The sequence below is a fragment of the Xiphophorus couchianus genome, chromosome 6 (genome assembly GCF_001444195.1).
Source record: "Xiphophorus couchianus chromosome 6, X_couchianus-1.0, whole genome shotgun sequence".
Lineage (NCBI taxonomy): Eukaryota > Metazoa > Chordata > Actinopteri > Cyprinodontiformes > Poeciliidae > Xiphophorus > Xiphophorus couchianus.
In genome coordinates, this window is record NC_040233.1 from 22040921 (window position 1) to 22067707 (window position 26787).

A 26787-nucleotide genomic window follows, 5' to 3' on the forward strand; every position below is an offset into this window, starting at 1 on the left:
CCTGTTACCCTCTCTTAATGATACCTTGCATTGACTGTTGTCAACACAAAAAGCAAGAATGGGTTCGTTCAACATGCTGGTAACAGAAATCAGATCCCTATATGGAAAAGGTAGAACACACAATTACCAAGAGAATACACTGCTTAATTTTCACTTTCTGCTCTCATTTAGGTATAAAATTGCAGGTTTCTTGTGTTTTCATTGTATTGACCTCTGGCATCACATATACATTCCTGTTTGAAGTGCCTTTGTGCCCCTACATCTTTAACATTTTCCCACAATCTTCAAAGTAGTTTAGTGCTTTTTTTGTGATTGACCAACACAAAGAAGTGAAAAAGTTTGAAGTGGAATCAAAATATGTGGCTTTAAAAATGATTTACAAATGAAAATCTGGAGAGTGCAGCATTATTAAAACTATAGACCTGACTGTTCACATAAAGCAAGTTTAAGTTGTGAAGAAATATTTAAATATCTCACAGTGCAATGTTCAACATCTAAAACCCACCAATACAAGAAGCCTGGCACCCTCCAAGAAGTCCATGGTATCTCTGGAGGAGCAGGAGAGATCCACTGCTCAGGTGGGAAAATCTAGTGACAGGATTTATTAATTATTCACTACTTTGCAAATCTGGCTTTTGTAGAAGAGCGATAAGAGTTTTTAGTTATTGAAAGAAAATCATAAGATCCCTTGTGGTCATGTAGGGGAGAGAGAAAAAATGTGGAGGAAAGCTGACCAACAGTGATACTCTGCAGAACCTGACTGCATGCTGAGGAGGAAGTTTAGCCATTTGACTCAGACGTGATGGACCAGGAACATGACTAAAAATTGCATTTTACTGGTCCAGATGGACACTGGCCTGGAACTAAATCCAACTGTGAATCTGTGGTAAGATTCAGTATGTTAACAGATGCTCTACATCTAGTCTGACTGAGAGAGAAATGAGATTTCAGACTGTAAAAAACATGCAGCTACAATCACAGTAGTACATCGATGTATGATTACCTATGTGCACTTTGTGATGATCTATTGCAAAATATCCTGTTAAAACTTAACATTTCTGGTCAGTAAGTGACAAAGTGTAAAAACATAAATTAAAAAGGGACCTACAATTTTTGTTAAGTGCATATTTTCTCAAATTGAACATCTTCACAGTTAGAAGAAGATGGTTTTTAATGTATTGTTGCCAAATGAGCAAAGTAACAAGAGAATTGTTAATGGAGCAGAGCTGTTAATGATGTCTTTGAAGGCGAAGAAGCTTCAAACTGCGTTTTTATCTCTCTCCATTTTCCTGATTTATTATTGAACACTGACATTTAAAATAAAGAGTTAAACCTTTCAAAAATTAAGCAAGAATCTGCCTCTGTCCTCTGCATATTTTTTTTAAAAGACTTCTTTTCCCTCTTCAACAGCGTTCACAATTCTCTCCCCCTTCCCACTGGCTCTGAATATGCCTCTTTTCTTACCAGTGTCAATGATTTCAATATCAAACACCAATAAAAGCCACCGCTATGGGTCTTTTCAAGCTTCGACATGCTGAGAGAAGCTGGCGGGTGGCACAGCCCAAAGAATCTTGAAACTGTTGAGTCAAAATATTTAATGGAATGGATCCTGTTCCTACAACTCTGCAGCCAAAGAATCGTGTTAATGTTTTTCAAGTTACATTTTGGCAAGACAGACATTTATATTCATTTGGAAGGCCAGCTGACTGAGCAAGCTGTGAATGATCTTTTTCAGCCCCCATCTTCATAGGTCTGGAGTTTTCTTATAGATCGTCTAACGGTCTTGGTGAATTGTCTTCAGGTTCATTGCTGTCAGTTTGGCAATTTGCCCAATGTTAGACTCTATAAACAGCTCATTGTCTGCAAGGTGGGTGGATTCATCAAACATCTTTTTCATTCTAATGTCATGCCACTCAGTTATACATTGGAAAATAATAGCTTTTTAATAACAATACATTTATAGCAGAATTTCACAAGTGTTAGTACATTGTCTATCACTCTTTTTCTGTGCTGAAATATCGGTGTAGTGCATGGACTGTAGCACATTTTTCCTCTTTTACAAGCAAACAAACTAAGGTGGCCAGAGCCCATTACGGTATACATCACAAGAAGAGGAAAGAAATCCATAAAATACAACACTAGACATTTGATCATACGGAAAAGGGACATTGAAGTAAAAAATGATGAAGATGGCTGCTGATAAAGAGTCCCTAAATGGACATTGAAGGAAAAAATAAAAACTAAACTTTGTCGTACGCACCACATACCATTTGGTATGCACCACATAGCATCTTCCACCAGATACCAGATAGTAGCTCATGTACAAGAGATGCACAAATAATATGTGGTGCGCACAAGTTAATTTTTTATTTTTTAACACAATGTCCCTTTACGAACTCTTTTTCAATCTGCCGTTTACAGGAAGACTTAATATCAATAAGTCGGGACAACAGCCCAACTTATTGATATGAACTTTAAAGAGTTTTAAAGTATAAAATCAATTCTACAATGGACTGAAAATCAATGTAAAGAGGATAAAGTAGGGGTGATGTCTTTACGACTGAAAGTGTTGGTTGAAAGACAAGCAGCCGTGTTGTGGGACACAAACTTAGAGCCTTTACAATAATCTAAAAACACAAATAAAACCAGGAATGGGTGTCTACTGACAACATTGTCTCAAAATGACCAAATTCTTTTACAGTTGGAGACAGCTGGTACCCCAGATCATTTATTAGACCACAACCAAAATTCTTTTAAACAAATATGATTATTGTTCTTGTGGCAACACTGTAGCCTGGCTACAGCCCACTCATTTTTATTCTAACAAGGCGATGATTTTTCCGGACAAGCTCTCGACAATGACACATTTTTTTACCTGTGATACTTTGCAGTCGCGCCGCTTTATAACCACCCCCTCAAAAAGACAGTCAAAGCAACAAATACATCATCATGAGTTGCCCTGTGGTGCTGGGTATTAATTATCCTGTGTTCTCCACTCATTTGCACATGTACTGTAAATGTCACCAGAGAGATAAATAGGGAGACAAAAACTCCAGCTTGTTGTCTGTGTGCAGCAGAATGTCAGAGGGAGCTCGCAACAGATGATATATTGGTTTTGGCTTGTTGTGGATTATAGGTCAAAGGACATTTCCACAAGCAATAAAATTAGCATGTCGTCTCTGTTTATATCCTTACAAACAGCATGCCAGAGCACATTTTCATGTTCACCATTTAGATTAATCTCTGGCAAGTTTCAGAGTAATAAAGGGTACATCTGTTAACAACAAAAACCTAGTGTAATCGGAAGCAATACCCTATAATTTTGTCCAAAGTCGTCTGCCAAGTCAAAACTACCAACTCTGATCTAAAAGCCATCTTTATATTTCATGTTTTTACTCAGGATGAACTCCTTCCAGCCACCTACTGTTCTGACATTACATTTTTGTAGATTTATGAGTGGATTCAAAAGCACTTTGGGGCAAAAAAGAAAAAAAAAACGTCTCTCACGTTCTCTGTGTGGCCTTTAAGGTGCGAGGAATAAAGGGGGTATTTGTATTAATCGATCACACGCCAAGCCTGGTTGAAGCCTGGCCCTAATGGTTGCTTGCTGTCATTTTGCAAGCAGCTTATAAAAAGGATTAGAGTGGCTCTGTGGAGTGGGAGTGCGTGAACAGCAAAGTTCTGTGGCCGGCAAGGAAAATAAATCAATTTATGCTTGATGGCGGTACGGCTGGGGAACATAATGTCTAACGATGATGGAGTTTGGACACTTCATACTTGTCATTGTGAAATTGGACTGCCGTGCTGCTAATGATGGTAATGTATGTTGTGCCTCGCCTACTACAGTAATCCTTCACTCTGTCTCACTTAAATGCATCTCATTGTCTGGCATATTGCATTATGAATACCGGCAGGAAAAAAAAGAAAAAGAGAAGAATTTAATTTATATATTCATTCATTTGAGCTCCGAGGTAATGAGAAAAACTGGATAACCATATAAATTCCTTCTTTTTTCTTCTTTTTTTTTTTTTTTTGTTCACAGGCGATTGTAACTTTGAGAAGCCGCTGGCAGCGTGTGGATACAGCCAAGGCAGAGATGATGACCTTGACTGGGAGCAGGTCAATTCCAGGGAGAAGACTTCATCAGATCCATGGATGCCCTCAGGTGATGCTGGGCACATGATGAAAAGAAATCATGCTGAGTATAAGTAACTCAAAAAGCTGCACATTTAACACGGTCTGCTTTATGTTTGATGCAGTTAGAAGCTGCTATGGACAAAAAAAAAAATTGGGTTTTGAGTTAGTGAAGAATCCCATTTTTGAACTCTTACTCATTCTTTTAACATAAACAAAGACCTTTTTTTATTTTTAAAAAAGGAAACTCACTGGAAACATACAAAAATTCATATATTCTAGTTTAAATGTATTCAAATTCAACTTAACTTCAAGGCAGTTCAGTTAAGCCAGTCTGAAAAGCGAACACACAGATTTCCTATGTCAAGCTTTATACTTAAGAAGGAAAAACAATAAAAAATAGTCAGAGTTTTAATTCGTTTTAGAGGAATTAGTTGAATAACTTTTTACATGTTCTAAATGTTGGATGAAGCTTCAGTGCAGATTTAATGTCAGAAGAGAGTCCAACTAGGAATAAGAGGGGTGTTTTCCATAACAAATGCAAAATATGGAAAACACAATCACGTAAAAGATCGAGTCTTAGTGATGGCGATTAAAATAAGGAATATGATGTAAAAAGAAAAAACATAGCACATGAGTTCAGGAGATATACTCCATGTACAACACTTAATCTCCCAAAGACACAACTAATTTGACAGCACATTTATATGACAAATTCTCCCGTTTTATTACATTTATCACACAATTGCTGCTTCAGTTTGCTGTTCTAGTTGTTCATAACAGACTTTCTCCTGATCAGCCCGTGACTCTGACTATAATTGGAATATACTGTGCAGCTACTTTCAATAGCTTTTAGTGTTGGAGACTAATGAATATTTATTACAGCTTTATTCAGATTTGTACGCGACACGGAGCCACTTCATCTTGCATAAAAAGACAATACTTCTAATTCACTTCCAACACTAGTCTAGTCTTTTTTCTATTTGTTTTCATTGTTGATGTATGTTCTGTTCCTAATACAGTGAGTCATTGAGACAGTCATATTAACTAACAACAATTGATATCAAAGCGCTCAGATCCATTTTAATTGAAGACGTCTATCTAGCAGTCATGCGCTGATATTCATTAGAATGCCTTCCCTGCTTTTTGCATCCGTCGCATGCGATTTGTCTCCTTAATGTTGCATTGATCGTTCTTCATTTGACTTGAAATGCAAAGATATCACCACCTCTGAACACTCCGCTCCCTAGGAATTAGACTAATGGAATGGCGTTTCTTCTTTTCGTGTTATAACAAAGGTAGCATTGCAAACTAATGGATATTGTTTTTCCTCTCCTATCTGACGCCTAATCTAACAAAGGCTGCATCCCAGACAGATTGCATTGGCCCCCCTGGTGACAAAGGGGGAATTAATTAGCAAGCCCTCACTAATTTTAAACAGCAGTGCCCAGACCTGTTTGTGCGTGCACATCAGGGTGATGTGTGTTAAACTGCCCCGGAGAAATTACTTTCCCCCAGTAGGGGAAGTGTCTTTCTTTTTCCATCGCAATTGATTAATGGCAGGACACATGGAAGCCAGGCAAAGGTGACTATGAAATCTAGGAAAGCCTCGACCTACAAATTAACACCACGCGTGCGGTCTAAATTGAACAGATCTAATTAAAATCCCATGTCTGGTTGGTTAAGAAGTGTCCCTGATTGTGCTTCCCAATTGGACTACACTTCAGAGTGACACGTTTTCCACGTGTGCATCTTGAATTGTGCGTAATTAGCAGGTTGCAGCTCTTTCTCCATTTCAAAGTGTGAGCACTCAACCTGCTGTGTGAAACTGTAATCTCTCCTCTTTGACCAGACTGAAAGGGATGTGAAATGTAGTGTACTTGACAGGTAAAATTGTTTTACTGATGCTAGAGCAGAGGTTGATGGGTAAAAATGCATTTAGGTGAAAGCCACGCTGGTGGAAAAGCTATCTCACCTCTGATTGCTGTCTTACTCTCGACTCACACTTATGAATCTTCACAAAATGACCTTATCATACTCACACAAAGAGATTGTTATCCTACCTGGTGTGGCAGGATGGAAATGGAATTGATGTGGCAATCCTCAGAACAAAGAACAGAAGACATTACTACCTCAAGTACCTTTAAAATTGGCCATAGACTGTATCTGTCTAAATAGGGGTATTCTCAATGTCACTGTGAATGGGTGATTTAAGTGATGATTTAGGTCTTTCCTGTTCTGCTCTCCAAGCAAATAAAATTCTATAAGTGCTGTAATTCCCAGCTCTCACATAAGCGCTAGTTCCCTCCTCATTCTTGAATCACTGTGGACTTTGTTCAAATGTAGAATTTGTTTTGTCTTTTTTACATCTTTGTAAAAATTAAGTTGTAAGTCTAAAGTCAAGAAGTAAAGTGTAGAATTTAGATTCATGTATCAAATTTTAACGCACATTATGTGGGTCTGAATGTGAGGAAATTAAGCCACTTTTGTCAAAAGTCAAGTCCTGTTACTTCTACAGAATAGTTGCATCTGTTGTATTTTTTTTGTTGTTGTTTGGAATAGTGCTTATGTATTCTGATGAAAAGGTCAAACTTAACTCATTTCCAATCATAAACAAAAAAACTTCCTCTTGACACCAACGATCTTCTAATCAGGTCTTTGTGTTTGTTCTTCAATCTAGACTGAAGAAAACGTTTTGGTTGTATTTTCTGTATGCTGAGTCCAAAGACAACAGTTTTTGCTGATTCTGTCGATTGTTTTAAATCATATTTTGTGCTCTCTTCACGCAAAAGACATTTGCTACATACCTGAAGTCTGTATAAATTTCAGTGAATTTATTTGTAATGCAATCAAAGGTGCAAATATGCAGATATAAATTTGGCTTTTTGTGGAATGAGCCACAATCTACAAACGTCTGAATTGGCCCAAATGTGTCAAATTGTGTAAAAAAAAAAAGAAATGAAAATATAAAGTCCAGAATGGAACAAACAGCCTTCTGGTCACATGAGTAGGACACAAACAACGCCTGGAACTCGTGGTTGTTTATGACGATGTGCTCACTGTCTAATTGCTACGTCTGGACGCAGGGTTGCCTTGTTTATCCCGCTACGCGGAGCTGATTGCATGCTTTGGCTCCTGTTTAGGATGGTTCAGCCCAGTTCTGAGGCTCCGCGTGTCTGCCTGGGCGCTTCCCAGAGTGTTGCTCTGTCAGGCCAACTGGAGAAACCCCCAGCAAGACTGCCACTGTCTGTTCCTCCCTCAATAACTGCCAATAATCGCAAAGTTTTCTAAGGTGGAGACTAATCCAACCTTTAAAAAATGTCATTGGGATTTTTTTTTTGTATTTCCGTCTTTTTTTTTCCTTCCTTTACAAGTTGTGTGCTGTGAGGTACACTAAGTGGTTTCTGCAAAATGCTTTTGCTAAAGTTTTGCAGATGTGATGAGAAAATAATCTTTTTTCAGAGAGCCACAGCTGGTGCAGAGGATGTTTCCTCTCTGATCTCAGCATGGTATGCTGCCAGCATAGGCTGCTGCTCCCTGCAACTCCCCTGAGACCCATTCTGGGGAATAATAGCAAGAGAAGGAGAAAGAAGGTCCTCTAACTGAGATTAATTAGTGTTTTTTGTATTCTGCAAGGCACAATAGCTGATGCGGTCCCAGCTAAATGACTTATTGTGTTATTCTTAATGTTTGCTATAAATATGTTGCCGGAGAGAAATTGAATGTTTTTGTCGCACAGTTTGTACAGGCTCTTTGTTTTGGTAGAGTGTCCTTGGTCGATAGTGACACCTTGACAATGATAAAAGATTGGCAGAATGAGGTTCTTCATTGGGTAATGCTGATCTTTTCAGTTTTTTTCTTAATTATACCCTCATGATATAAACCCAGTTCACTCTTAAGTACAATACAGTGAAGACCACATTTTATTGGTACCCCTGGTAAAGTTACGCAGGAAGCACTAAAGTAACATACCCACACACCCAAAAAATGCACAAATGTAATTTTTAATTTAAGAAATTAATTAAATTAGGATGAAAATGTGAAAAATCACTTCTTTCATACTGTTAGATATGATGCTGGATGTGTAATACTGTGGGTGTGATTCTTTCAAAAGTTTTGCTGGTACAGCATCACATACATTTTGGCATGCAAGTAATTTTTAGATAAAAAATTTAATTGAAAAAGTATCATTAGATTTCAAGGAGAATAGCAACACATTCAGCTAATGAGATGAAACCATGCAAAATGATAAATCACTTGACCAAGATGAGGAGCTATTGTAGCAATGTTCTTTGGAAAAATAGATGCACTAGATTTATTGTTTTAGATAATTGAGGCTACTCAAATCACAAAAATAACCTATAACTAGTTTAAGATACATGAAGTTTGACTATATTACTGTCTTCATCTTTGATTGTTTGTTTATTCTAATGCCAAGAAAAAACATTGAAAATGCTACCTTTCTAAAATACAAAAGAACAGATTTGTATTTTAAGAACTTAATTGAATAATCAAACAGTTCACATTTCATCATCATTTTAGCTTTTGGAACTAAAAATGATGAAATACAATCCTCTCAGTTCATACAAGATTTTAGAACATGACTTAGCCAGTTACTCTATTCTCAGAGCCTGAGAATACAGAATTCAGCATCTTACCTGTCACTTTCTCACTGTTTATTTTTTATACCAAGTGCCCAAAGTGCAACAGGAACATCAATTTAAAATTAAACAAGGCATGTTTATCAACCTAACAGGGCAACTTAAAAATGATGTCCTTTCTTTCTTCAAAAATCACCAGGGGCCCCGGATGTTGGCACATAGACTAACCCATGTGACCAATGCAGGTAGATATTGGTTAATGGAAAAATACCTCATTGCGTTAACCTGGCTTCTAGTGCTGTTTATGGTGCTTAATGGGTTTTTCAAATGAACAACAAGAGGGTCAAACTATTAAAATATAAGAGGACATAATGCTGGACTGAAAGACAGCAGAAATTTAATCAAAATTTAAATCACCCCAGTTAAACATGGAGTGTTGTCACAATTTTATTTAAAAAAAAAACACACACTCACATTGTTTTTAGCCATTCCCCGCTACATGTGGGAATGACTCCTAGTGTTTTGTGCACTGTTTTTAGGTTAAGGACAGAGCCCCATTAAATGATTAAGGGACACAACAGAACAGCAAATTATGAAATCTAATCAATTTGTGCAATCATTCCTGGTGAAAGAAAGACTGCCATTTCCTGCGCTCCGTGTTTGTGGGGTTAAAATGTGTCCTTTGGCCCGAGCAAACAGGTTACCCATTATGATAAACAGGATTAAGATTGCACTTGCGCTTCTAGAATGGAGGACATATTAGCATACTTTATCTTTTCTTTATCCTAAGTGTTCACGGTATGAACAATTGTGTGACTCACCTGAAGATTCAGATTTTTTAATGACTTTGTACCACGTGAATGGGTTATTATCTGACCCATTTACTTCAGCGGCAGGCCAATAGAGCGCACTGCATATTAAGATGACATATTAAGCCATTTGGGATTGCAGTTGATTGGCATGCGACAACAAAGGATGCTGCCAGGGAACATAATAAGGGCTAGTTGTTCCACCTGACTAAAGTGACAGGGCTTAAACGTGTTCTGCATGATGGATGGTTCTGGGTGAAACTGTTTGACTCTGTGCTAAAGAGAACCTGCCAGGCTCTTCATACGGAGACCCAAACCTATCTGCTTTTATTTTTATCGGGGCCTTTTCATGTTGCAGAGGACACGGAGAATATTCCGGGAAAACTTGAAAGAAGGCCACGGCTGCTCACATTAACAGCCTAACCCTCACAGCGAGAGCATTTTTGATTGGTGGCAGACAGTGAGAATGGCCCCGTCTTCATTGACATTTCCAAAGCGGCAGCCATGCTTTTCGGCGGCAGTGACCTCTGTGAATTTTATTAGCAAATGAGACATGGAGGGTTTGGGTTTAAAGAGCGCCCCTTCGTTCTGATTCCTCCCTCCCCCCCACACATAATGATTTTCACAGAGTTCAGGACCTGAATGGAGGAGAAGTAATGAGCGCTAGTCATTATTGCAAATTATATCCTCAGCTCAGACCATCACTCAACTCATAATTAATCCAGATACCTTCAAATTGCAGACTTTGATGATTGGGATTAGACAGGAGGTTATTTGTGAGACCAGAACTATTTCAGGCTTCATTATCTTTCAAGGAAAAACATATAAAATCATTAATAAAGACTTTCTTGTGACGTTCACATCAGCTGTTTGTAACAAGAAACTTCTGAGGACTTTGCATCCAATAAAGTTATTTATCTCGGAGTAAATCATTACAAATGCAGCTGTGCTTTTATCTTACAGTGTGCTAATCTCACATAAATTGCTAAAGTATTGAAACATACAGTTTTTAGATAGTTGGTTAGATGAGTTGTCTAATTGTTTCGTATCATAAAGATCATTTTTGGATATAATACATTTATAGGACAAATAAAGAAGTACACTTCTGTTGTACATTGTGAGTTACTTGTCAGCACAAAGAAATGTATTTATTTATTTATGTATTTATTTCAGTGAAACAGATATCAAAGTTTAAATGTAGGAATAAACAAGTGGCCAAAAAAGGCACAAAAAGCAAAACATACAAATAAAATGATGCAGCGCAACAAAGTTCAATATGAATTAATGCTATAGTTTCTTTTGACATTTTGTTTTTCTTTATAGTTATTTATTTCTTCCAAGCCACCACATGCTTTCAGCTACCGTTAAACAGGCCTGCACCAGATTAAGCTTAATTTAAGATTTAAACAAGTCTGAAGAGCTGTTCGTTAACCAGTTGTTAATAAGAGTTTGATCCTAACATTGTGCTGTAGAATTACACAGTTTAAGTAATTTTTTTTAGGAATTACCCATCCTCATCAGCTTATTTTCTCGCCAGCAGAAACTTTTTCTCCCATATGGACAGACACAAGCTGCGGCCAACTCATAGCTGCTCTGCCAGTTAAATAAGCCGTCAGGGCGCAGGATTAACCTGATGGAAGGCTTTCTTCAGAGTCCACATTCTGTCTCTACGGCTCACGATATTGTTAAACCACCAAGTCTGTTATTTTGGTTTCCCTGCCATCCAGCAGAACCTGAACATTTGGAAGTCTCAATGCTATTTTAGCAGACCTTGCTTGTTAGATTACACTGCACATTCATCTTCCAAAATTGCATCCATGTTTTGAACCTTTCAGAGAATTTTATTTAATTTTTTTACAAATTCGATGAAGCAGCTCTACTTAAGGTCGATGGTAATTAAAAAGAAAACTAATTCATGAGAAACTGATCGTAATGTTAGAGCTCCAAAAACGTGGCTACATTTCTATTTAGCTTCTACATTTATTTCCTCTAATCGTAACATTTTCACAGAATAAATGTTGGAGTATAGTAACTGTTCAACAATGATGTTTTCTCTATTTTACTGTGTTCCTTGTTAATAATGTCTGAAGTCACACATTTCTATTTTACCAGCGTGGCCTTTGTTTCCCAAAGAACAGCTACAGCGAATGTATGCAGCATCAGCAGCGGGGACGCTTCATCTTCCGCTCATTCATTTTTCACACCGGTTTCCATGCTCCCCATATTCAGCCATCATTGTAATGGAAGGTGAAGGTGGCCTACATTGGAATAATAATAAATCTGTTCCTCTGAATACCTTAGACAATAGCCGAGCCATGGCTTTTAAGGAACAGTGAAGACGGGCTCGGAGTGTGCCGAGAGCTCTCTATTTTTAATTGGTCTCAAACTCTATCATTGTTAAAGGCGGAAGAGATAGAGAAAGAGGGACGGAGTGGGGGTGGGAGGGGAGAAAACACCCCTGTGCATCACTAGCACATTAGCACTCCACTAACAGTGTCATTATAATTTGCTCTTAGTCTTACTGGTTAATTAGCTTGTCATGGTGCAGCAGGTCCTGCCGAGTATGTGGTCATTAGGCTTGGAGAGAATAGAAGCTGAATGACAATCTATGTAACTCTATGATCTTCTGTGGTGTTACACAGTGGTAGAGGAAATATGATGCGGGACTTGACTGACACCTGAAGTACTGTTTTCTTTTACTGAAGACAAAAGTACGATAATAGATAGATTTGCCCTATTTTAGTTTAGTTTTACTTGAACAAATTTCACATTTTTTAATACAAATTGCTGGCGGGGTGTACAACCACACTATCACATTGACTGTGGCAAGGAAGATTTTTGGTATAATGTCTTACATACGATTACAAATTAATGGATTATCCATTAGCAATTATTAAACAAATGTTGGCCACTTTCAAATTATAAATATTTTATATCCACTGTTTTATTGGCAAGAGAAAACACTGTGCTCCTGCTGGATGATCTTACTCAACACCCTGGAGTAAGCTGTCCTCTAACTTGGGACACACACATTCCTGGTCTGCAACATGCCAAGAATTGTCCTAGTTCTCATTCAAGAGATGTGTCAACTCCGACAAGCCCACAAAATCTGGGACACAGTAATTCGAGGTAAATCTCATCCACTCCTGGTGACCCAGTCATATTTTATAGTGTTCATGGACAGAATCTACTGGTGCAGCTTGGAGCTGACCATGCAGCAACTGGAATGAGAACCGGTTTCTTAAAGTTCTGAATCAGGAAAAGGTAGATTGTTCCACTCGGCTTTGGGATTAGTCTCTGATTAAGGCAAACAGAGTTCAGTCTTCAGGTGTCTTGCTCAAAAGTGTTGGTAGGATGGAGTGAGAGAGAGACCAAATGGGGCGTTGTCTGTCATAATGCAGATGTTCCTCTGAACTGTGGCGAAGGAAGAGCTGAACCAAAAACCAAACCTTTGGATTTACCGATTCTTTCTCATTTCAACCCTCACCTATGGTCACAGGTATGGATTGTGACCAAAAGAACAAAATCCCAGTCACAGGTGTCTAAAATGAGTCACCCTCTTCTGCAGGATGACTGGACACATGTTCAGAGATGGGGTGAGACACTTCATCGTCTGCAGGGAGCTTGATGCAAAGCTCCACATTAAAATGATTCAGTTAAGGTTATTTGGGCATCTGATCAGGATACCTTTGAGGTCCCTCCCTTTAAAGGTTTTTCAAAACATGTCCCACTAGAAAGAAACTTTAGGAAGACCCAAAACACGTCGGAGAAACTGGATTTTCCATTTGGCCAAGGAATGCTGAGCAAGCTACCCGATCTATGGCAAGCAGAAGACAATGGAGGAATGGATGAATAGATTTCTAGACTATAATGGAAACAAATACAAATGTGGCTTAAGGGATCTGCAGTTTGCATCTTAATTATGAACAAAAATGACATATCTCCCAAACATATGACTGTTGAATTACTTCTAAATAGCCAATTTTAATCTTTGAGGAAAGCAATAGAGCCATAATTTTTGTATATGCATCATGAGCTGCAACTGAAGAATTTATCCAGGGATTTCTAGTGCTGGTTTGAGTCATACCAGGGGTTGCTCATGCCTCAAAGGGAAAAACAAGAAGGATCTGGCTGCTTTTGCAAAAGACTGGATGTCAGTGAAGACGCATGGAGTATTCATAGAGCACTACCTGATTAAAGTTTAATCAAATGTGTTTCAGAGTTGACACGTTTGCGCCCTTTCTTCATGTTTTCCTCAGAAATAATTAACCTCAGCATATGAATGCGTAAAACTGCAATTAAATAATAGATTACAAACGCTGTGGGAGAGTCCATAGTAATTAATCATAACAAAGTGATCATACTGCGAAGAACTCTTTGCACAACATAGCGATACCAGACTCCTAAGTAGCTCATAAGATGATATTCTTTGAAACTCTGTCTTGGTTAAATAACATTCCTGCACAAACTATTGAAAGAGCTTATTTTCAACGTCTTCTAATCTTAAAATAGTTGGTTTGTTTTCCTATCAGAGGCTACTCAGTGGCACAGTTGGTAGCACTGTTTGCTCTTTCAGCAATAAGATCCTGAATTTGAATCCCAGCCTGGGATCTTTCTGCATGGAGTTTGTATCTTCTCCCTGTGCATGCGTGGGTTATTTCTGGGTGCGCTTCTGCCTGCAGTCCAAAAACATTACTGTTAGGTTACTGTATCTCTCAAGAGTGAGTGTCTCACTGTTGCCCTGGGACGGACTGGTGATCTGTCCAGGGTGTACCCAATGTTTCGTCCAAGCTAGTGCATTCACCTTTCTTGAAATGTGTCTCAGAAATAGGACCCTAAAGTCATCCTAATTAAAAACTAAAAAACATCTGTTTTTGTATAGTAACAAGAGAAGCTTCAGACAGATGAAATTGACACAGAGGCTACCCGTACCAAACTCCAAAGTTCTTGAGCTTTGGAGTTTTTTGGAGCATGACAGTGATGGACATGTCCGTCCATCACTTTCCAGTTTGGAGTAACCACAAAATTAGATATATCAGACCACAATAGATCGCAAATAGAACAATAAGGGATTGTATTCTTGTTCCATATCTTATACGTATTAGGAAGTCACCAGGGAAAATCATTAATATACTCTCACATGCTAAAGATTTCATGCCTCCTCCTGGCAGGCCCGACAGGGCAAAGAACTTCAGAACCACACATTAGCATCTTCTTCACTCATCCTATCACACCTTCTAAATACCTGACCTTCATTGAGCTTTTGGATCTCAAACATTCTCGCAATGAATTTTTTCTCTTATTTTACATATTTAAATAATGAAGCATCTTGGTGCCTTTCTACCAATGACTACAATGATAGTTGAAAACAATATCATTGTTATTCCATTGGAAATCATTGTGAAATTTCTTGAAGCCTATAATTTTTAGATGTTGATTTTATGTAAGTAACTTAAAGTCCAAGTTTATATCATTCAGCTTCTAAATGTGTAGGACACATGGATCTGTTTATCTATCATCTATATCCACTTATCCTTTCAGGGTTTTCGGGGGTCTGGTGCTTATCTCCAGTAGTCGTTGGGTGAGAGACAACACAAAGAGGGCAACACAGAAAGACACTGGACAAACAACACACACCAGCACTTCATGAGATCTTAGAATAACCAATTAACCTAACAGTCATGTTTTTAGGGTTTGGAGAAAGCCAAATTACCTGGACAAGACCTATGGACAAAACATTCAAGCTGCAGCCTGGTTTGATTTCGGGTTGCTGGCCAGGAATCAAACAAACAACTTTTTTGCTGCAAGGCAACCGTTTAGCCCTTTTTTCTCACATCCTGTGCCAAATATTTGACATGTCATTGATCCATAAAATGCATGTTCTCATTACTGCCCTTCATAACATATCCACGTCCCTCATCAATTACCCCAAAACCTTAAAGGATCATTTAAAATAACAACTGCCTCTACCTTCCAAACAAAGGCGATTAGGCTAACTGTGACATCCCAACCGCTCCTCTGATGCCTCTTCTCTTGTTTCATCGTGTAAACATGACAGAATCCCCCTACTCATTATCCGAAGCTCCAGACAGATGAAATTGGTGAGCGTTACAAGAGAAGCACAAGACAAGTGGGCAAGCTCGAGTCATTGATGGAACAAATAGGATTCTGTGAGATGCTGCCTGGTTGACACGCTCAGGCGACCAAGCCTGCTGCTTAACTTGACGTTATTCACCCGTTTTAATACAGGAATCTCAGTGAAATGCCACATGTTTACTGTAACAAGAGAGATTTGGCTCTTCCTTGAATGCAGCAGTGTAAGCTTCCTGTTTACAGGTTGTTTGTATTACCTCTCTTTGCCCTTCAATTTGTAGCATTCTGCCAAAATGTATCTCAGCACCTAATGAGTCTTCTATGGCTGTGTTTCAAACACTGCTATGATTATTGCCATCTTAAAATGAAGCCAAGCTAAATAAGATGATGACAAATAGAATGTGTTTGGCATTTCCTTGAAAGTTGGCCAATGTAATAATTCTCACTTGTGTTTTATTGGGGAGAGGGTAAAGAATTAGATTAACCTTTAATATTGGACCTAAGTGATAAAATCTAAATGGGGCTTTTCTTGGCAAATAGATTTTAGCTTATTGATTTTTCATCATTTCCCCTCTGCTCCGTCATTGAAGGAAAATGCACTTTTCAAAATCCACTATTTTCTAGGATTAGCCTCTGAGCTGTAGTGTATGTCTTTGTATTTTGATGAATGGCAATGACGATCAGGCTAGGTAACAGCATTTTCTCATCAAAGGTCACAAGCTGGATTTGTGAATGCCGAGGAAATCTCCTCAAGCAGCCATTTGTTACTCTCAGCATTCTGTATGGGATTTTTTCCCCTTTTATTTGGTTAATTTCAGAGCTGCATTATGGTGAGAAGACATGTTTTCATAATATGATATCATTGTTGAATATTGCAATAGCTATCAGTTGCAACTAAGGGACATTTATGGTTGTTTTTACTGCTCTCCCTTTTCAGTTGTGTTTGGGCGAGTAGCTCTTTGTAATTATCTTTTCCATGCCCAAATTTAAAAACCATTAAGTAAATTTTAAAAATGCATGCACAAAAAAATTGAGCCCACAGAAATCAAGCGTTGCCAAAGAGTGGTGGTTATTTCTGGAAAGACAATCTCCTGGACCAATGCACATTACAATGTTAAAGTAAAATTGACTGTTTCTTTGGTGATTTATCCTAGGAGGTGGAAAAAGAAGGCAATACAACTGTTCTCTGACTGCAGTAGTGTGAACTTAACTAACCGGCATCCTATGGAGGGATTTAAAAGCTCTATTATTTGACCTACTTTGTGTGTAATTTACCACAGTAAATTCTGAAAGCATTTAGGGTAGACAACCTTTGCATTTCTCCCAGTCTTTAATTGAGAGACATGCAATGACTGTGTAAGTTTCACCTTTTTCCAAATGATCACTCTAACAATTTTGTTACACGTGTAGCTTCTCTATAGAAGCAGTAAAATGTCCCATATACAGCTCTAGAAAAAATTAAGAGACCACTTAAAATTATCAGTTTCTGGGGCGTGCTGTGGTGGCACAGGGGGTTAGCACGCCTCATGTTTAGAGGCCTTAGTCCTCAACGCGGACGTCGCGGGTTCGACTCCCGGTCCCGACGACCTTTGCCGCATGTCTTCCCCCCCTCTCCTCACCCTCCTTCCTGTTTGCCTACTGTGGAAAAAACACAATCCACTAGCGCTGCAAAAACTCTTCGGAGAAAAAAAAAAAAAATCATCAGTTTCTCTGATTTTACTTTTTACAGGTACATGTTTGAGTAAAATGAACATTGTTCTTTTATTCTATGAACTACTGACATAGAATGGACTGTGGGAAGAAGGCAGACTACCCCAAGAAGATCCATGCATGCACAGGGAGAACATGCAAACTCCATGCAGAAAGACCGGGTCAGGTTTCAAACCCAGGACCTTCTTGCTGCAGGGCAACAGTGCTACCATCTGCAGCCCGTTTTGTAAACATTGTATCATTAACTTTGTTTTTTGGTTTTATTTAGTGGGTGAGGAGAAATATAACCTCCTTCTTTGTGTTTTCACCCCCCACAGACCATGACCTTGCTTCCTGTGTATCTCTTAGTAGCAACAGTTCTCACTCCACTCTTTTTCAGTAGAAAAATATGGCCGTTTTCTGGCCATTTGGAGTCAACATATTCCCATGAGAAAGATCCTTTTTGTTTAGAAAACAAACTCGTTATCAAGAGAGATTTCCAGATGGTGTGGTCTCAGGAATTATGTAATAAACCCAAAAAAGTAGCACATATTCCAATTAGAAAGATCTATTTTGTTAAGAAAACAAACTCATAATAATTAAGAGAGATTTCCAGATGGTGTGGTCATAGAAACTATGTAATCAACCCTATATGGTATCACCTTATCGCTGAAAACCAACAGAAAAGGCGAAATGTGATTTATTTCTGTTTGACACTTTTGAGATTGTAGGTTCTCCAATTTTAACATATTTATGACCCGTTTCTTTCCATTTAAATTTTTTTTTCTCATCATCGTGAGCTTCCTATTGTTCTCCATTAACAGAATAGTGTCTTGGTTGGTAAAACATATACTGTGACATAAACATCCAACTTACCAAATGTGATATTGTCATGTGCAAATGCATTTCCCTTAAAATATATTAACCTATCAAACATTTCTTTTAAAGTGGTCCTTTGTAATTCTTAATTTGCAAATGCTGATCCAGGTTGACTGTTGTGTTTATGGTTGCATTGAAAGACTGTTTTATTTTAAATATACATGACTATTTTTGCCACTTTACTGAAATCTGTTGAAACAACATGCGCCGACATTCCTTTTTTCTGTAACAGGGTCCACTTTTATGATGGTGAACACGTCAGGACGCTTCGCGGGACAGAAGGCTTTACTGCTGACCCCCCAACTGAAGGAGAACGACACACACTGCGTTATTTTCCATTACTACATAGGAGGAAGAGACAACAGCCACCCAGGCCACCTAAATGTCTATATCAAAGAAAACAACAGTCCCATGGGGATGCCTGTTTGGAACGTATCAGGACCAGCGTCTCGTTCCTGGGGGCAGGTGGAGCTGGCCATCAGCACCTACTGGCCCAACTTCTACCAGGTGGGCGCACATTAAGCTTTCTTTGGTATAACTGTTTGTGCCCCTCTGTTAATGACCAAAAAGAATCCACAAAAGTAATAAAAAAAATAAGAAAAATTACTGACAATTGGCTAATGGAAATCAAACTTTGCTTTTGAGATGTGGTTCAACAGAATCGATTTAAAAAGCAAAACAACTGGAACAGGCCTGTAAGAAAATGATGGCACCTCTAGAAAAGATTGAAAGTATTTTTACTGTAGAAACATGTTAATTAATTAGCATTACAGATGTTCTTCAAGCTTCTCTGACTAGCTGAAACATGCCTGTTTCATTAGTTTATTTTAAAATATGACTCGGTAGACTCCTAATTCAATAGCAACGTTTGATTATCATTGATTAATTTAAAAACATAATACTTTTTTGCAGTTTCAAGTAATTTCAGCCAGCATTGTGGGCTTTTCAGTCATTAGCTGAGAGGCACCAACAATTTTGTTCATGTGTAGCATTTCTATAGAAGCAGTAGAAATCCTATATAGTTTATCTGAAGTAATTTAAAGCCTTTCACAATGTGGAACAAGACAGAATTATTATTTGAGAAGGTCTAAACAATTGCACAAAAGCCCATTCAAAGCACCTTGGATTATTGATTTCTGCAGCTGCCTCTGTATCCATGGCAATCTGTTCTCTTTCCCTTCAATCCAAGTCAGTTCCTTTTTTTTTTTTTCCAATTTTGAAAACTCATTTTCACTTACCAATGCACCTGACTGCTGGCTGGGGCAAGGTGATTTCACACTTGCCTGGCTATTAGTCTTCGTCGGGCTTGTTCCACGAGTCCACCAAATGTTAATTGATGCAGAGAGACCCCTTAACCTCCCAAAGGGAGCGGGTCCTTCAGTGTATTATTTCATTAAGGCCTGGCAGGGTCTGGACCACATTGGAGGCGATGCGAGTCCTGCTGCCTGCTCATCATAGCCGCTCTGATAACTTAGTTAACAAGTGATACCGCTGAGATTCTCGCTGCTGGATGCAGTGTGGAAGGTTTAATAAGAGCCACACAGACAAAATAAGAAAAAAAAGAGGTAGGTAGCAGCAGCAGTCAGTGCAAATTGCTGACAAGATGCTTACCATGTGTGTTAATATGTAAAGCCAGTCTGGTCAGATATTGTCAGGCCGGCTCAAGACAAGTGGTGTATAAAAGTTTTGCTTGTCTTACATTCATATAGACATCTGTGGCTAAATATAAAGGGTGTTTATCCTTAAATTGCAGTTGAACAAACACTTCTGATTAGCTTGACAAGTTTAGAATAGAATATACTATTCTATTCAGAATATGTTCTTTTTGAAAATCTATTGCTGTTTTAAACTCCTGCAGAGCATTTTCCCCTGACCTATTTGGTGTGTTTCTTGGTCTTCTCGATGCTGTTTGTTCAATAATGTTCTCTAACAAACCACTTCAAAGAACATCGAGATTAAATTACTCACAGATGAACTCAGGTTCCTAATTAAGTGGAATTCTGAATGCAATTGGTTGCACTGGATTTTATTTCAGGGCTATTAGAGGAAATGGATTTAATTAAAATGCATGCCATTCTTGACCAATTGGTATTTGTAAATAAAATCTCAAGACCTTCTATCATCATCATTCCACTTCAGTTTCATCTTTGCCTATCACATGTATCAGTAATTGCATTAAAGGTTGTGATTGTAACATGACATGGGAAAAGGGAGTGATTATTTTTTTCAAGACAGTATATGAATGAACACATCCCAAAAGAAATGGTCCACAGCATTATACCCAACATACCAACTGTGCATTGCTGGGTATTGGAAACATTTGCAGCCTCTGCTGCCTTTCAAACTTCAAGCCTAAAGGACCTGCTTTCATTTGTAATTGTTCCAGAGCTAAATTGACATCATGGGTAAATGCGAGGATGCTAATGATCTTAGCAACAATCTGTCAAGAAGGACACCAATTCCTGAAATTGTCACTAATTAACAACATGCCACTAATTATGGGTATCTTTAATTGCATAGCAACCTAGGAAATTGTCAAAGGAAAGCCACCTGACACATGGAAATTATTTCTTAATTACTGGTAAGGCGTTCAGGCATCATTCCAGCTTTTTGTGGCTTTTGACAATTACTATTATGAAATTATTGGTCTAGCTATCCATCGAACTTCAACTTGAGATTGTCATGCATCTGATTGTTCCAGAACTGATTAACTTTTTTTTTTAAAAAAAACTTTAAAAATTTCTATGAATGTGAAGTGGAACTTTGCATTTTGTTCACATATAGCCCAAAAAGACATTCAATCTAAATGCACTCATCTGTATTAATTTCCATGCAGCAGAATATGCAGCAGGGCTAATCAAACCTGCTGTAAAGTATTTAACTAAATCCCAAAGGGATATCCAGTGCAGTGATGTAGACGCTAAACGCTGGTCCCACTGTCGGTCTCTCTGACAAATGAGAACGGTGAACTTTCCTATGACATCAACAGCTTTGTCCCATGTGAATATTTTCAGTGCGGGTCAGGCCCAATTATGTGCCGAGCCATCATTGATGTTGGAATCAATTATATCACAGCTATTAGGGAGGCTGACTGATGTCTGTTGCATAAACAAAAGATTTCAATTAGAGCGTGGGGGCCAGTTCATTTGTCTGGTGGCAATATATAGAGTGGTTGGCCTTTTAATTTCCTTTAAATTAGCCCTTAATGAGGCCATAATTGGCACCCAAGACTTTGCTTTCATATTTCAAGAGACGAGAAAAGAAATTTATAATTAGACGGTCTTATCTGAAGGCATCCTGCCTCCCAGATGACAGGAGTAAGTATCTCAGCCTCCATATTCCTGAGCTACAAAAGGAATCTCGGAAATATGTCACTGTGCAGCCGGCAGGACATGTTTGTGCGCGACACCTTACGTAGGACATGTCTAATAATATTACAAGTCAACAGACTTTCCAGGTTGATATTTCAGGAGTCACAGCAGGCAAAACATGTGTGGCTGGAGCGCGTGTGGTGTAATTGCTGCGTGCACCACGCCCTGGGTTTGGGAAGGGACTGGCATGCTGTTTCCCTTTTTATCACACTCCAGACCAACGAGCACATAGCTTTGAAATTCTGCTGTGACACACCCTCCTCTCAGGGCTTAGGGCCATTTGTTTTGGAGGGGAGCTTGGCCCTTAAAATAGGGTCAAAGTTTCATCATGTGCTGCACAGTTGCACTTTATTTTAGAAGTTCTATCAGAGAGCCATTTTTTTAAGAAACCACATTAGAGCAACTGTTAAACGCAGCAGGAGATTTTGTCACACAAGGTGAGGAACTTTAAAGACTTTGTTCTTTTTAACAAAGTTATCATCCTTTTTGAATTCAAATTTTATTCCCATTTTGTTTATTTAAATTCTTTTTCTGCTGGATACTGAAGCTTTAATGATTAAAGTTGAAACAAGCTCGGTTTTTGCTCTTAAACTACAAGATTATATGTAGTTTTAAAAACTGCTTATAAGGAATTCTCTGAAGCGTGGGCTTCGTTGGCACTTACCCCCATTTACTTTAATACCTTTACATAAAAATACACAGCATCCAGTTGCTTCAGAGGTTTGTCAGAAGGCCTTAGTGAACAAACAGCATCCAGAGGACCAAAGAATACAATAAGACATGTCAGAAAGAAAGGAGAGAAACTTAGAGCAGAATTTCTTTAAGCATTTCCAAGAACATTGTTCAATCCACCATCTAAAACTGGAGGGAGTATGGCACAACTGCATTCCAACCAAAACATGAACATGCACCTAAACTGATTAATCAAAGAACCAGCCAAGTCCACTCATTGTAACTCTGGAAACACAGGTCTTCTGTGAGAGCATATTGACAAAACAACTTTAGTTTTTCACATATTAAATGAAGCCACAGATAGTCCTGATTTGAGTTTGTTAGTGGCGTCCAACGTCTGTCCTGAAGGGCCAATTGGCCTGCATGTGACACACTAAAACTGTCAGGAATGGAGTTTTTAAGGTAAAGGATGAACCAAAAGGTACACGGCAATGTGGCATCTTGTTTTTATTTCTCATTAGTCAGCAACAAAGGAGCAGCTCCAAACTTGGAGAGACACTGGCACAAGGTAAACACAGACAGAATCCCCTGCCAAACAAGGACGCAACTCAAACTTAAATACTAAGGAGAATAGGTGAGGGGAATAACTAATTAGCGGACACGGGTGACACACAAGGGCTAAATAAACGGGGAGCACTGGAGACAACTTGGGTCAAAATAAACCCTAACATCTGACAGGAAAACACACAAAGACCAAAGAAAAACCCCACAACACACTGACATCATGACAAAACCAAACAGTGGTTCATTGGAAGGCTTCTTCAGGAGTTTGACATGCTGAGACTATAGCTGAACTTTTTGAATTAGTTGTGTTGGCGCAAAAACACACCCAAACTGGCATGAGATCGGCCCTCAAGGACCTGAGATTGAAACCCATGATGTAAAATGAAAAGGCGAGGGTTGCGGGTCCAATATGTCTGGCACAAATAGAGGACTTATGCACCAATGACAGGATTAGTGTCCAAAGATCCTCTGAAATGGTCTGTCCAAGGTCTTCCTCCCAAAGTGACCTATAGGAATTCAGGGTTTGTGTGCGTAGAAGCGTGATTTGATTGTAAATAAAAGATATGGCTCCTTTCAATTTAACAGTAGGTTTTAGAAAAATGTCTAAAGGTGAATCTTTGGGAAGGTTGGGAAAATTTGAATAAGTAGAGCGGACAAAGCTGCGCACTTGCAAGTATCTAAAAAAATGATGGCGCGGGATATCAAACTTTTCAGAGATTTGTTGGAATGAGGCAAAAGTATTATCAATATACATATCATGAAAAGTTGAAATTCCTGTTCTCCGCCATGACAGGAAGATACCATCTGTGAGAGACCGTAGAATCTCATTCCGTTCTTGAAACAAGTTGACACGGACAACGAACGGGCGCGGTGGGTCCCCCTCTGCTGGCTTGGCCCGCAATGTGCAATGAGATGTGCACATTGCACATCTGCTCTGCCGAGCAGATCCTGAAGCAACTTCGATACAAAGTTCGTTGGCGGTTGACCTTCGGATCCCTCCGGTACGCCCACAAGGCGGATGTTATTTAGTCTGGAGCGACCCTCCAAGTCTTCACATTTCTTGGACAGTGTGTCCACTAATACAGTGGTCCCCAACCACCGGGCCGCGGGACCAATTGGTACCGGGCCGCGCAAGAAATAATGAACTACTTCCGCATCTTTTATTTTGAAAAACCTAAACCGGATTTTACCGGTTACGTCTTGCGCGTCAAAATTGAGCCAACTTGCAGCAGAATGAGTAACAAAACAACATCGGAGTACTGCGCGCGCGCCCCCCCTCACGGTCCGGATGGGCTCACCGGTCCCCGCGACTAAAACGGTTGGGGACCGCTGCACTAATACATTTAACGAGTTAACCGAGGCCTCCATGGTAGCTAGCCTCCCATCCTGATCGTTAGCAGTCCCAAACGAGGCAATTTTAGCTTCTAGCGGTGTCACCGCGGCTGAGATCTCCGTCTTAACGACATTCGAAACAATGTTCTCAAACCTGTTGATGAGATCAGTGCGTGAGTCGTTCAGCATCTCCTGCATCTTGGTTAGCAGTGTGCTATTAGCATCTGGTTCAGCAGGCGCCTCGTGGTCAGCCTTGCTGCGAGTAGCCTTGTCGTTTTTCCCCCATATTCAACTGCGGTACTTACAAGTTGCACATCAGATATGTATTTTCGTTCACTAATAGTCCAGTATGTTCCAAAAAAAGTGTGTAAAGAGGTGCAAAAATTTACATTAAAACACATATCCCATCGGAGCACCAGCAAAACACGTCCTACATAGTCGGTGCTCAGCAGCGCCCCCGAACGTTGGGAACATTTTAAACACTCATGACACCGACCATTATGGATCATCTTTGGAGACCACTGACTTAGAAGAAGGTGCTCTGGTCATATCATACGGAGCCCTCTAAGGGACATGGGGAATTTTTTTTCTTTTGCGTTACCTCGCAATACTTTTGCGTTCCCTCGCAAAACTTTTGCGTTCCCTCGCAAAACCTTTTGCGTTACCTCGCAAAACTTTTGCGTTCCCTTGCAAAACCTTTTGCGTTACCTCGCAAAACTTTTGCGTTACCTCGCAATACTGTACTGGTCAGTTATGCAGCATAATTGAATACTGCCAGCCTTTCTTACGGTGGGAGCCGTACTTTATGCTTTAATATACGGTTATGTGAAGTTTTTCCATGAATTTTAGTATCTTTTTGTGAAATATCTGAAGTTTTATATCTTTCTTTAGGATAGAAAGGCACCACAAACCTACGATATAAACAGAAACCTTCCGTAAGTAGGAAAGAAATAAAAATACATTATAATTTGGACTATTTCTGAGTTATTATCGCGGGTAATAAATCATCTGACAGTTTTGATTGTGTCTCTGTTGTGTTCGTAGTCTGAATGGTTTAAAGAGCTGCTTTCAGTGCCGCTCCATCTTCGCCTTAACAGACATAAACATGCAGTAATAAATCGATTTTCAATCAGTGTTTTGCACCAAACAGTTAATAATAATAAACAAGTTTTCACTGAGGCTCTGTAAGAGCCATATGAATGAAATAAGTAATTATTGATATGACAGGAGCAGCGGCTTTGACACTTGTGTGGTGGGTGTGTCGATGTGGGCGTGACGTCACCAGGTATGAATGGGAAGGATACTGGCTTTGTGTGTATTAGGAAGGTCAGTCCTTGCAAAGTTTGGAACCTGATCATCAAAATGGAATAAATCGATAATTGTGACAGAACAAAGAAATGATCTGGACTTGATTGATAAACGGACAGATGAGATTCCCCGAGTTAACCCAGTGCGGCCCTTTACCATCATTAGTTTGTCGTGTTTTTAATAATAAAAACTTGTTAACAGTAAAAACTGTTTGGTGCAAAACACTGATTGAAAATCGATTCATTTTTTCCTGCATGTTTATGTCTGTTAAGGCGAAGATGGAGCGGCACTGAAAGCAGCTCTTTAAACCATTCAGACTACGAACACAACAGAGACACAATCAAAACTGTCAGATGATTTATTACCCGCGATAATAACTCAGAAATAGTCCAAATTATAATGTATTTTTATTTCTTTCCTACTTACGGAAGGTTTCTGTTTATATCGTAGGTTTGTGGTGCCTTTCTATCCTAAAGAAAGATATAAAACTTCAGATATTTCACAAAAAGATACTAAAATTCATGGAAAAACTTCACATAACCGTATATTAAAGCATAAAGTACGGCTCCCACCGTAAGAAAGGCTGGCAGTATTCAATTATGCTGCATAACTGACCAGTACAGTATTGCGAGGTAACGCAAAAGTTTTGCGAGGGAACGCAAAAGTTTTGCGAGGTAACGCAAAAGGTTTTGCGAGGGAACGCAAAAGTATTGCGAGGTAACGCAAAAGGTTTTGCGAGGGAACGCAAAAGTTTTGCGAGGTAACGCAAAAGAAAAAAAATTCCCCATGTCCCCTAGAGGGCTCCGTAATATCAGCCCAAAATATAACTTTTTTTTTTACTCACATGCACCCTTAATGCAGGGTTTTATGCATGTTATGTTTCACCATAACATAATTATGGTTGTTATGGTGAAACATAGTTGCAGCAAAAGGGTTTGGAGAAACTTTTTCTTCAGCAGAGACAACATAACTGGTCTCAGTTGATTGGATGCTTGGCAAACTAAATGCAGGGAAACAATGAAAAAAGAAACCCTGATTGATGCTGCAAAATATTTGAGATTTGAATGACAGTAAAAGGGGCCTCTGGCGTATGTTGACTCGTGGGAGCTAAATGCAAATCTATTTTTAAATATTGTGTTCCTTTAATTCCGCTCCATACACATTCACTTCCTTTTGTACTGTAAATTCATTTTAAGACATCTTTTTTAGTTGAGGTTATATAAAGTATGGATGGACGTCGTTGTACTCCGTTGGCTCCAGTCTATACTTTATCCTAAACTGAAAATCTTCTATAAAATATTTTGTATTTTTCTAGTTAGGATTTACAACCATAAG

At 39.0% G+C, this 26787-nt stretch overlaps 1 protein-coding gene across 11 annotated transcripts in view; it reads left to right on the forward strand.

Moving 5' to 3' along the window:
* LOC114146801 (protein tyrosine phosphatase receptor type M) overlaps positions 1-26787 on the forward strand; it is a 200292-nt gene that overhangs the window by 41307 nt on the left and 132198 nt on the right. For all 11 annotated transcript variants that reach the window (XM_028021174.1, XM_028021173.1, XM_028021175.1 and 8 more), the window contains exons 2-3: positions 4043-4165; positions 18438-18712. In XM_028021174.1, the coding sequence (XP_027876975.1) occupies positions 4043-4165; positions 18438-18712 (398 nt within the window). The remainder of the gene's footprint in view (positions 1-4042; positions 4166-18437; positions 18713-26787) is intronic.